The 13,710-nt window shown below is 38.9% G+C and overlaps 1 protein-coding gene across 2 annotated transcripts; it reads right to left on the reverse strand.

Moving 5' to 3' along the window:
* Positions 1-173: 173 nt before the first annotated feature.
* On the reverse strand, positions 174-6,053 carry LOC122282005 (probable aspartyl aminopeptidase). Of its 2 annotated transcripts, none has more exons than XM_043093912.1 (11): positions 5,809-6,052; positions 4,398-4,533; positions 4,223-4,301; positions 3,887-4,095; positions 3,688-3,757; positions 3,180-3,302; positions 2,814-2,969; positions 1,949-2,119; positions 1,225-1,299; positions 1,001-1,141; positions 174-790 (listed from the first exon to the last, which is right to left on the reverse strand). In XM_043093912.1, the coding sequence occupies exons 1-11, from the start codon at positions 5,930-5,932 to the stop codon at positions 524-526; spliced, it is 1,551 nt and encodes a 516-aa protein (XP_042949846.1). In that variant the 5' UTR covers positions 5,933-6,052; the 3' UTR covers positions 174-523. The 2 variants fall into 2 exon arrangements, with proteins under 2 accessions (XP_042949846.1, XP_042949847.1); XM_043093913.1 differs by having other exon boundaries at positions 618-825; positions 5,809-6,053.
* Positions 6,054-13,710: the final 7,657 nt, after the last annotated feature.

Genomic DNA, 13,710 nt, shown 5'->3' on the forward strand with positions numbered 1-13,710 from the left:
CAAAAAATTAGTTTCAGAACTTTTTTTTTCCCATCTCTTTTGCATTGTAGTTGTTTTGGGGTGTTTTCTTAGATAACTCCACCCTCTCTAACCTGTATCATATTTTATTTTAATAAAATTTGCTTGCTGAGGATTAAAAAAAAAAAAAAAGTAGCATATTTGGAATTAAAAACTGAGAGTGAAACCATTCAATACTTCAATTTATTTTTCTTTTCATGTCCAAATTCTTTCATCCCAAAGACTGTAAGAGCTAAACCCCATGATGGATTTGGTATTAATTATACATATATATTGCAATTAAAGTTCAAACTTCTTGGACCCTTCCATAATCTTTTTAGGAAAGTATTTTAATCACAAAATGATTATATAAAAGTAAACCACAAATTGATACAACTTGATCTGACACATTAGCTTGTAAAATTATTTTTATTGTAAAGTAGATCTAACAGATTCTATAAAATTATGTCAGTTTGTGAGTTTACTTTTATATAATCTTTTTGTGTTTGTAGCAGTTCTCATCTTTTTAAGGGGTCAAAGGGATTTTCCTCTCCTCAACCTCCTTACTTTTGCCTCCGTCAACGGTTAGATTTGCGTCAAGACGAGAGAATTCTTGGAAGTAGGCCATGAAATGCTTATATGAATAAATCACATCATTTGCAGCACACATCTCTCGTATACTATGCATTGATAGCTGAGGTGCGCCTACATCAACCGTACGAATCCCCATGCCACTTGCAAGCATAGGACCAATGGTCGAACCACATGCCATGTCATTGCGGACCACAAATTCCTGCATCATCATAACCTCTTCCTCTGCTTTAGTCACTTATCATATCATGCAAAAAGACCACAATTTCATTTGGTTATATAGGTTGTATAGAGCTTACCAAAAAAATAAAATCTGTTTTGAATGATAAAAGGGTTGCTAATATATATTCAATAACAGTAACAACTCCCTAAACTTTTCACAACTTAAGACACGATGTAAGGAGATATTTACCTGGATCGGAATCATATTCTTTCTTGCAATCTCTCCGAATATGAAGGAAGTGACCGCGTTTGTTGCATAGCGTTGATTTGCATTGTGTTTAATGACAAGCCCTCCATGCAACTTGGGTTGATGATTATCTTCATGTTTGTCCTAAGCAGGAACCCCATATCAACATGGTGCAACAATCCAAGTATTGCCAAGGCTGGTAAGTATAAGCACAGTAGGTAACGCACCATATAATTAGGGTGTAATGCATGCGCCATGTCAGCAGACACAAGGAAACTCCTCTGGATCGCTTTCTCGAGCAACTGGAAAGAAATCAATCGCAATGAAAACGAGAAGCTTCTAAATTAAAACATAATCACTAAGTGTATAGAATGGAACATGATTATGCCACTTAGTTGATGCAAAGATGTGGTGAATGGAAGGAGTCCAACTGAAATTCTTGCGTAAGAAAAAGGGCACGAGCCATGGTGGCTCAAAATTGGGTAAAAAACTGGAAACATGACTTCACAATTCATGTAAGAAAGAAGTGCAAATCTACTTGAAAAGCACCAACTTTGGATTTAAACCATTTAAGGTAGTTGACCATTGTTTCAGTGATCTTACTGCCTTCCACACCCTAAATGTGATTGGTGAATAAAACAAAAATCTCAAAAACTAATTCAGAAAAAAAGTGTTGGATTTTCTTCCTCTTTTGGTCAGAAACTGCCAACAAAAGTTGACCTTCTGTGAGATATTTTGGATGGAAAAGAAAGATTGCATTGCAGCAAGAAATGGGCAGCATTTCCGACTGCTTTAGTTAGCAGCATAAATCAGCAAGACTATATCTATATAACAAAATAAGAATAAATCAGAATCGAGGTTTTGAAGGCTTGTGATCTGTCGGAGGATCAAAGTGAACATTTCCTATTTTCAATCAAAACCCAGATCAACAGGACACAGAGCAGTTATCACCTTAGAAGCCGGGTCAAAGGAACTTGTAATGCGTGACATGGCATTTATCAGGACAGGAGACCCAGCTCCTTGGGCTGAGTTAGACCCAACCTCCTCATGATCAAACAAGGCTACCATTCTAACACCAGTCTCATCCTCAAGAGAACTTTCATAAGATGAAGCTATCAGTGCCTGGAATTGAAACCAATAAGTGGCAGATCCAAATTAGCTGATCTATACTTAAAAAAAAAAAAAAACAACATATTGGACATTTTTCTACTATATTGAAGGAAAACCGACAAGGAAAGTAGTAATGTTGATGTTATATACAATAGGTGGATAGAATATATTGCATGTGTTATGTTTCAGTTCCAAAACATGCAGTGGACTGTAAGGGCAAGTCGGAGATCAGTCATCAAACAAGTATTTTGCATTACTACACTTTCTATAGTTCGTGGCAATTCCAGAAAATATTGTCATGTCAATTCATTTTGATAAATTTCCAAATGCAATTCAAGGAGATTTATGATTTAGCAGTTCAAGGAATCAATCAGCATGTTGCCCAAGAAAGGGAAAGTAAGCACAGGTTTCTGACAAAATGGCAAGCACCATTTCCAAATAACAGTCTGTTTACACATAGTACCTAAAAAGTAATTTGGAGTTACCCAATGATACGTAGCACAAGAGAAAAATAAGTAGACTGTTCCAATAATTTACTACCTTCTTGGTACACTATTGAGACAAGACAAGACATGAGTTGAGAAGAACAAAGGTCGCACTACACAATTAGGAGGAAAAGAATGAAAGAAAATGTAACTACTTTATATGGGAAGCACTTATTTCTGTCTCAACAAAAAGAGTAGGCAACCTATACACAAAGGCATACCATTAGGGAGCAAAATGACATGCAGAGATTATCAAGCCGCCCTGAGAAGATGAATTCCTTTGTGGCACCTGCTATAATACTCGGTTGGGTATCACATGCTTGCAACTCAAAATCACATATATCATCAGGTTCACAGCCAATCTGAGTTGCAAGCAGCTAGGGAGAAAAAACAAAAAGAAAGAAAAATAACACCATCGTCAACAAGCATACCCAAAAATATCAAACCGAGATAGTCCAACTGAAAGTGTTACAGCTGCTTGTGATCATGCCACTAACACATTCATGTAGTCTGAAATCTACAAATAAAAAGATTGATCCTGCCACACCCGCAGAAGAAAAGAGAAAAAAGAAAAAGAAACTATTTACCTGTAATAGGAGCGAGTGATGCTTTGAGCTATTAGTGGTAGTTCTTTCATTACCATTTTTTCCATTAGCCTGACCTCCACGGTTGCCTGAACCATCTTCAACACCCTCTTTATTGAGCTCTGCCTGCAAAACATAGTTCATAGGATAAAGCAAGCTTTTGATCAGAAGGAAGACGTACTCAAACCTTAAACAAGACATATTCTTCGGAGGTTCAGTTACTCCTCTAGACAACCTATGCTGGTATTCGGAAAAAAAAAAAAAAATGCACATCTCAATCTACCAAGTTAACCTGATGTGATTGCAGAGTCACACTCAACATACGAATTGTAATTCCTGTAAGGTCTCACGTTGAGAAATACTAAATCTAATTTTCTGGTCCTGACTTCATATGAGGAGGGAAAAAAGGATACACTTCCTCATAATCATTTTCTAGGATTTATAATAATTAAAACACACACACAATGGTGGACAGAAGCATATAATTAAATTTGTGTAATGCCAAGAATACCTCAATTGATGTTGCCAAGACAGGAAGAAGATGATTCTGTGTGTTGACCATAAATCCATCATTAACCCCCCTGTTCACAGAACACAACAAAATGTTCAACAGAAGGCAAGAAAGAACAAACATATTTCTAGGATTTATGTGTTGTTAATTTTTCCTAATATCAAAACAGGTGAGACAACAATTCACACTGGCAGATAACCTGTCCAAGTGAATCGCCAGGGTCGGGATCCGCATGATGGGCTCCTTAATTCTAACAAGACGATGCGAGTACGAAACAGAACCAGAACCATTTTTAGCTTCTCTGGTTATCACTCTTCCAGCAACCGTTAAGTCACGATCAAACCAAGTATGCCACAAACCAGCCCCATACGTTTGGACACCAACCTCCAAATACCCACCTTTGGTTACCTGCACAAGCCATACACACATTCACAGAATAAAAAAAGTAAATTTTTTTACCTTAAACCACCCAATTCTACATAATCTTACGAGTAATATTTCCAATAAGGGAATAGCAACAAAATCAAGAGGTCACCTTGGAAACCGGCTTCAGTTTCAGACAAGGACTGTCAGTATGAGCACCAATGATATGAAATCCATTTCCAGCAACATATCTAAGCATAGGCTCCACAATATCAGCATTAAGGAAACTAAATCCACAATAATAGCTCATTCTACAACCAAGCCGTAGGATAGTGAAAAATTCGTACTTTTTACCGATTGCGAAAGCGATGATCGTGGAGTAATTCCGGGTGAAGAAGTATTTCTTCCCGGCTTCCAATTTCCAATCCTCTCTTTCCAAGAGTTGCTCATATCCCGCATTCACCAACCGTTTCTTTGCTTCATCTAGAATTAAAACGCGTTCATAGTCAAGCTTCACTACTCTTCGGGGTTATTAACTTACTCGAGTCAAGTTTAGTATGGAAGGTTCTCTCGAGCTTAAGTCACGTAAAATCGATTCATTTTTTTCGAATAAAAAGTTCCGAGTCTTTTTCTAAGCATTTCATTGAATCATTAGAATATAATGAAGAAGATACACGAAAAGAAGGTAAAGTTCTTCAACAAATTCCTCATTATAGACTATAGTTATTGCAGAGCATAAAAAAGAAAAATAAATGCATAGTATAAAAAAAAGAGTCTTGAATTTAAACTCTGACTCGAGACTAATGTTAAAGACAAATATGACATATTCCCCATAGAGGAAGAGTTATTTTAAATGATGGTCTTAGAAGATTAGGATGCCACTAGTGGTTGGTTAGTGAAAATAATAACACAATTGAATAGGAAGCATTGGCTAACCCAAGTCACTAGTGTTACAAAATCTACATGTGATGCGGTGACGTGTGGGGAACACACAACTGTGGAGTTGGAGTGGGGTGGATGCTAGTTTTAGTGGTGAGGCACGTGTTGTCGCCAGAGACTCCAAAGTGCGTGAAATCTATGTGTGGGCTAGGTTACGTGTGAGCCTCACGTGGCAATCATTTCGCAATAGTTTCACCTAGTATTGGTAGATTGACAACCAGAGAACGGTGTGGTGGAGCACACACGTATGTCTGCTCATAGAAAAGCATTAACCCGAAACTTGGTTGAGCTTGAAGAAAATAAGAAATGAAAGAACAAACTAGAAACATGACCTAAATACCAATGGTGCGTGACGAAGAATGGAGAGGAAGGGAGGAGCTGCTAGCTCGATCACTCCTCCCCTAAGGAAAAATGAAAAAGAGACGGGTCTTGGTGGATTTTAAGTTAGAAAGAAATGAGTTTCTATCGAGCTTATTAAGATCAAGAGATTTATTAACATATTATTTTTCTTTGTATAAAGTAAAATATATAATCGATAAAATTGATTATATTTTTATAATTTCGACATCCTTTAACTATAAATAAATTATTATTAGTAAACCAATAAGTCACAAGAAAATTAATAAATAAATTATATATAACCATGCCACCAATTAATATTGAATTTGTGTTCTCGATCGTACCATAGACAAGTCAATATTTTTAATTTTTTCCTCCGAAACATAGTTTAATCTGTTTATCACTAGGGGAAAATAAAGAAAGGAACGCCTTTGAAATATGCATGTGAAATAGCAAGGAATGGAGGGTGTTCTTCATTACCAATGGCGTGGAAAGCAGTTGGTGAAGCATTCAAGAATTCGATGAGACCAGGGATGACTACTGCTCCCTCTGCTAGTAGGGCTTGTCCCATTGCCACAGCAAAGCCTTCGAGGACCTGTCCCATGATCGTTTGATGATCAAGCGCGCGAGATGGGCCTGGTTACCTAGTGTGATCGATCGATGGAAATATATATGAGCAGGCGTATGCTGTCGCATATAACAACGTTTTGGTAAGATTCCACGTCCAATATTAATAGCTCAAGAGCCGCCCATGCAATGCAAGGCTGCCTCGTGATCTGTACGTTCTCATGATTCTTGGTTATAATTATTAAGTTATGCTTTCTTTGTTCTCTACTTCTCTTCAGTAACACCCTGTCTTAATATTCAGGTTTCCTGTTACGTAGTACAATGATCATGTTGATTCTTTTGGAGATATAAGAAGTTATGCCTGGTTTCATTTTGAAGAGTTTTGAACACTGTTTCTTAATTGAAGAGTTATTTATTTGGACACTCTCGTGCGTCTATTTTCAATAATTGTAACAATAGAATGGGACTTTCAGACACATAAACTGAACTATTTTCTCAAAAATCTTATAAAATATTAATTTAAATTATCGCATTATTATTCACAACTATCTTATTACTATTTATAAAATTTTTATCTCATCTCACACTCTAAACATGCCTAAGTCGAATCTCGGTAATAAATTCCAAAATCATAATCTCTATTTACTAGAGAAAGTGTTACAAGAAAATGAGGTTGAAGCTGAATAGTAGGTGGTACCTTGGAGGGGGGAGGAGGACAACTAGTGGACTTGATCGAGTATTGTCTATGACAAGCTTGAAATATTCTTGCTTGCCTTAGCAAGTTTCACAAATCACAATCTAAAAATCATGAGAGTCGAGGGAAAAATAGGGTCTAAGTGGATAACTATTCTTATTTACACTAGATCAACCCCCGATTTCTTAGACCCAATAATGGTAATGTAATACCTCTTATGATAAGAATATAATAGGTGATGTATGAGATTATATATTATTTGAGAATGAAAAATTCTTGTTTTTTATAAAATTTCAATAAGTCTCTAATTATATTATTGACTAATCTTTTTAGAATATAGACTATGTAATTTGAATCTTCCATTATAGCGTTACAACTTAGAAAAAAATGTTCCACAACCTAGAAATAGAAACATCTACATATGATTATAGAGCAACAAATACACCAGATTCACAACGTATATTTAAAATCAACAAATAGATGTAAAATCAGACTTCACGCATGAAGGTTTTCTCTTTCTTTTATTAATACCTCACAGCATATTTGTTAATTTCATTTGGACCTTAGATTATTAACCGTAGTGGGTTTATGCCCGTAATAATTAGGTGGTAAATACAATTTGATTGTTTTTTAAACTCTTTGTTTTATGGAAAATTCTACTTAATTTTTTTTAATATTACTGTTCAAATATTTTAATTTTTTTTAAAAAAATTTTACTTAGTGATTATTAGTAAAATTAGTATTTTTTTTTAATAATTAAAGATAATAAAAATATATTTTTTTAAAAAAATAATAAAATCTTTTTTTTTTGGGGGAACTGGGAAGGTTCTCACTTGAAGCGAGCTATTATTTTATCAAAATTATTTAAGTTTGTTACAAAGATCGTCCAACCCCTCCCTCACCAAACCAATTCCCATAGCCTCTCTGTTACCTAGTCGTTGATCGTCTCCATCTTCCTAAGGTATTAGGGTTAGGGGTTTTTTCGTTCTTAGCTGATGAATCTCATCAACTTCATCGCATTTTTGTTTCTATCTTGCGAAAGTGATACATGCAGATTTGGGCTTTGATATAACTATGCCCTAGCACTTGTTGAGCAAAATTTATCTATTCTCTGTTTGTGTTTGACCAAATTTCAGCTATTGGTCCCCAGAAATTTCTTTAATATTCTCGGTTGTCAACTGAATCTTGAAATTTTCTCGTACTCGAACAACTTTGAATTATTGATTTTATTTTTTATTTTTTATTGTCGACTGTTACAGGGCTATTCAGGCAAGGATTGGTGATACATGGCTGCTTTCAGGGCATTCTGGAACAGTCCAGTTGGTCCGAAAACAACTCACTTCTGGGGACCTGTTGCCAATTGGGGATTCGTAGCTGCTGTATGTTCTGCTTTCACGATTCTGTATTGTTATTTAAGTTTATATGTGGAGTTTTGTTTGCGTGTTCGACATATCCTAGTTAATAAATTAATCTCGCTCTTATGAAGTGGAGGTCTAGTTTTCACGCTTTTGTGAGTCATTTAAATTTATGTCCTGCGGATTTTAACAGGGGTTGGCGGACATGAAGAAACCCCCGGAGATGATTTCGGGCAACATGACAGCAGGTTGAATATGTCTGGTTAAAAAGTTAGTTTTGGGATTTTCTTGGCATGTATATTATCTGGTCAAGATTCTAATCTCGCTGTTAATTGGGTGCTTGTAGCAATGTGTATCTACTCGGCATTGTTCATGAGATTTGCGTGGATGGTACAGCCCCGCAATTATCTACTTTTGACATGCCATGTCTCGAATGAGACCGTCCAACTCTATCAACTCTCTCGATGGGCAAAGGGTCAGGGGTAAGTAACAACTAGCGTGCGATTAACGTTGGATTACTATAATTTCACCTCCTCTGTTTCTCCTATATACTTTTGTATTACTTAAAGATGTCCGAGAAAGATGATGTCCCCTTGTTACGTAAGTTTGCGGTGTAAATGAGAAGCGCTGAAATGTGAATCGAATCAAATTATTAGCATAATGTCAAACAGATAAGGGGTCTGCTTGACCTGCTTCCATTGAAGTCCATTCATTTCCAAACTCAACAATGTTGAGAATACAGGATACAAGTTCATCTCCAATACTTACGGCTGCACCAGATTAATAGAATGAGAAATATTCTGTTATAGTTTGTTACATGAGCTGGAAATTAGCTTACATTATTTTATTCATTTGTAAATCTGATATATATATATATATATATATCAGTAGTTGCCTAGTAAACACACCATATACGTGAATATGAAAACTTCATCTTCAGCCTCTGTTTCCTCTAGTATTTCTTCATCTGCGCTGCTATCAACATGGTACCAGAGCCATGAATGAAACTTCTTCCAATACCGACTCTGAATCCGATTCTTCAATGTCTTCCAATCCTGAAACCAACTCCCCTGAAACCAACCCCCACCATCCCGCCAGTCCATACTATATTCAACCTGGAGAAGGAGCTTCCTCTCCCCTAGTTCCCGACCTCCTCACTACGGAAAATTATGTGACCTGGGCGCGCACTCTGCGACGTGCTCCCAACATAAAAAATAAACTCGGCTTTCTTGACGGCAAAATTCCAAAACCCACTCGTGAATCTGATCCTCTTCTTGCCCCATGGGAGCGTTGCAACCATATGATCATCGCCTGGATTCAACACTCTGTTGGTCCAGACCTTTGATCCAGAATTGCACATGCCGACTCGGCAGCCAACATTTGGAAGGATCTTCGTGAGCGATTTTCAATCCAAAATGCTCCTTGCATTTTTCAGATAACCAAATCTATCTCATCACTGATTCAAGATACCGATTCAGTGAGCCAATACTTCAACAAGCTCAAATGCCTTTGGGACGAGTTGGAAATTTATGAACCAATGCTTTTGTGTATCTGTGGTTCACTCAAAACCTTGCTGGAAAATACACATTGCCACAAGGTAATGCAATTTTTAATGGGTTTAAATGACTCTTACGACTCTATTCGTGCTCAGATTTTACTCCACGATCCCTTACCCCCGTTGAATCGAGTGACTTCTTTGGTTCAACACGAGGAGCGCCGAAGACAATTACATACTGTCCCTGCACCACTTGCCATGGTTGCTAGAGTTCCTGACCAGCGTCAATCATCACGCAAAGAACGGCTGTTCTGCTCCTATTGCAACGTCCCTGGTCACTCTCTCGAAAGGTGTCTTAAGGCAAATCCGAATCTTCCAGTGTGTGCTCACTGCCGTATCCCAGGGCATACAAAGGATAAATGCTATCGGCTCAATGGATTTCCACCTGGACACAAGACCAATTTCAGATCCAAATCTTCGGCAAATCAATCTTCTGTCGAGCAGGACCAGCTCACCAATGGACCACCTATTACTCAGGAGCAGTACAGCCACCTCCTTGCTTTGCTCAACCAATCATCCATTCATTCCTCACCAGCCGTGAACCACGTGCAAGCTAGTTCCACTACTTCTAACACGTCTCCCATGTCTGGTATTTCTTATTCAAATTTCACCAATACACATCACAAAACCACTACCTCCTGGATACTTGACACGGGCGCTACAGATCATATGATCTTTAGTCCCCATCTCTTTACTCACAACATCACAGCTGTTAATCACACCATCAAGCTCCCTAATGGTCACAACACGGTAGCCACACACATTGGTGATGTGCATCTTTCTGCTTGTTTAATTCTTAAAAATGCCTTATGTGTTCCAGATTTCTCATTCAACCTCATTTCTGCCAAGGCTTTATCCACTCACTCAAATTGTTGTCTAATTTTTACCTCTACCTCTTGTTTCATTCAGGACCTTTCAGCTTGGAGGACGATTGGAGTGGGGACTGTACTTAATGGCTTATAACATCTCCAGCTACCCCAACAACATACCACGGCCTTACAATTTGTTTCTCACCCTGTATTACATCCTTCTAGCACAGCTTACACTTCACACAGCACAAAACTTGACATGTTTACCTTATGGCACTATCGGCTTGGACATAGCTCCATGACCAAATACGTATTAAATGACATTTCAATTTTTAAATCCAAGCCTCATTTTGATCACAACAATCCGTGTGCCATTTGCCCACAAGCAAAACATCACAAATTACCATTCCCTCAATCTGAAAATAAAGTAACTAAACCTTTTGAATTGGTTTCGGTAGACATATGGGGGCCAAATCAATCTGCCGCTCACGATGGGACTAAATTTTTTCTTACCATTGTCGATCAGTTCACTCGGTGCATTTGGATATACTTGTTAAAATCAAAATCTGAAGCTCGACTCTCCCTTCAGAATTTTTTTTCTCTAGTTCAAAACCAATTTGAAACAAGTATCAAGACCATACGATCCGATAACAGTGCCGAATTCCAAATGCCATCTTTTTACCAAACCAAAGGTGTTTTACATCAGCTCACATGTGTGGCTACACCCCACCAAAATGCCTTGGCCGAACGTAAACATCAACATATCTTGAATGTGGCCCGTGCGCTCAAATTCCAATCTGGCCTCCCTATGCAATACTGGTCCGAATTCATCATCACAGCAGTCTACCTAATAAACCGAACACCCACATCACTCCTTCATTACAAATCTCCATTTGAAGTTCTATACAATCGCAAACCTCCATACTCTCATCTCAAAGTCTTCGGTTGCTTGTGCTATGCCTCTACCCTCCCTCACACACGAACCAAATTTGATTCCCGAGCTCGCCCATGCATCTTCCTTGGCTACCCTTATGGAGTCAAGGGCTACAAACTCCTTGACATTCACACCAACCAAATATTCCTCTTACGTGATGTAATCTTCCACGAAGACTCATTCCCTCTCAAACAAACCACCCCTCTTCCCTCCACATCCCAAATGGACCAACCTGCCCCTATCCCAGCTACATTACCATCTACCCCATATCCCTTCCCAGATACTTACGTCGACAATACCTCTCCCTCAATTGACACCACCACATCATCTCCCACTATCACTTCCCCTCCCACCCAATCCACTCCCCCTCTCCGTAGATCAACTCGGATCCGAAAGACTCCCCCCTATCTCCATGACTTCCATTGCCAACAAGTCATAGCTTCAACCCAATCTTCATCCACGGTGACAGCTCCTGATGAACACACGACCAAAGGTAAGCAAGTATCTTTTCCTCTTTCTTCTTTTTTGTCTTATGCTTCCCTCTCCCCTACCTTTAAAGCATTCACCACTTCCGTATCTCTTACCACTGAACCATCCACTTATTCCCAAGCCGCCAAACATCCTCTTTGGTGCAAAGCAATGGAACAGGAGCTCACTGCTTTAGAGCTTAATGAAACTTGGTCCATCGTTGACCTCCCTCTCGGTAGGAAGCCTATTGATTGTAAATGGATCTACAAACTTAAATTTCATGCTGATGGAACAATTGAAAGAGCTAAGGCTCGTTTGGTCGCAAAAGGCTTCACCCAACGTGAAGGCATAGATTTTCACGACACCTTCTCGCCGGTTGCAAAACTGGCTTCTATACGCTGCCTCCTTGCTGTTGCCGCCATCAAAGGCTGGGACCTCCAGCATCTCGACATCAACAACGCCTTCTTGTATGGCGAACTTGCTGAAGAAATATATATGAAGCCTCCTCCCAGCCACCCTGCAGCCTCCTCCAGCAAAGTATGTCGTCTTCAAAAAAGCCTATATGGCTTGCGGCAAGCGTCCATTCAAAGCTCTCTTCCACCCTTGCTGAGTTTGGCTTCACACAGTCCAAATCGGACTACAGTCTATTCACCAAACAAACGCCTACATCCTTTGTTGCACTCCTCGTGTATGTCGACGACATCATCGTGATGAGTTCTAATGTTACTTCCCGAGAAGCTGTCAAGCACTTCCTGGCAACCAAATTCAAAATAAAGGCACTCGGTGCACTCAAGTATTTCCTTGGCATGGAAATTGCACGTTCACAACATGGTATTCAACTTTGTCAACGGAAATATGCACTAGATATTTTATTCGAAACTGGTTTATTGGCTTCCAAACCATCACCTCTTCCCATGGAACCAAACATCAAACTCAGCAAAGATGATGGAGAACCTTTTCATGATCCTGCTTTGTATCGGAAATTAGTTGGCAAGCTGCTGTATCTCACAAACACAAGGCCCAACCTCAGCTATAGCATCCACTTGCTTAGCCAATTTATGGAAACTCCCAGAATACCACACTATAACGCCATTGCCAAAGTCATCAAATATCTCAAAGGCACCCCAGGACAAGGTCTGTTTTTTCCAGCTTCATCAAAACTTGCACTTGTTGCTTACTCAGATGCCAACTGGGGAAATTGCCCAGACACACGGTGTTCCACCACAGGGTTTTGTGTCTTCATCAGAAACTCCCTCGTTTCCTGGATGTCCAAGAAACAGCACACTATCTCACGTTCATCTGCCGAATCCGAATATCGAGCTATGGCATCCGTTGTATGTGAAGTAACGTGGCTTCGCTACTTGCTTCATGATTTAAACATAGACATTTCACAGCCAGCCACTCTGCATTGTGACAACCTTGCGGCACTCCACATTGCGGCTAATGCCATGTTCCACGAGCGTACAAAACACATCGAACTAGATTGTCATCTAGTTCGTGACAAAATATTAGCCGGTCAGATCGTTACTGCACATGTTTCATCCTCAGCCCAGCTCGCAGACTGACTTACTAAGCCATTGCACTCCCCCACTTTCAATCGGCTGCTGCTCAAGATGGGAGTAATCAACATTTACTCTCCATCTTGCGGGGGGATGTTGAGAATACAGGATACAAGTTCATCTCCAATACTTACGGCTGCACCAGATTAATAGAATGAGAAATATTCTGTTATAGTTTGTTACATGAGCTGGAAATTAGCTTACATTATTTTATTCATTTTTAAATCTGATATATATATATATCAGTAGTTGCCTAGTAAACACACCATATATGTGAATATGAAAACTTCATCTTCAGCCTCTGTTTCCTCTATTATTTCTTCATCTGCGCTGCTATCAACAAAGAAAGTCTATTTCAGTTCATTATGTAGCCCCAAAAAAGGGTGGGAGGGTTTGGCGGGGGTGGAGAAAGAAAAATGATTAGAAATCTTGGTGGCACCT

Source organism: Carya illinoinensis, chromosome 11, assembly GCF_018687715.1.
Source record: "Carya illinoinensis cultivar Pawnee chromosome 11, C.illinoinensisPawnee_v1, whole genome shotgun sequence".
Lineage (NCBI taxonomy): Eukaryota > Viridiplantae > Streptophyta > Magnoliopsida > Fagales > Juglandaceae > Carya > Carya illinoinensis.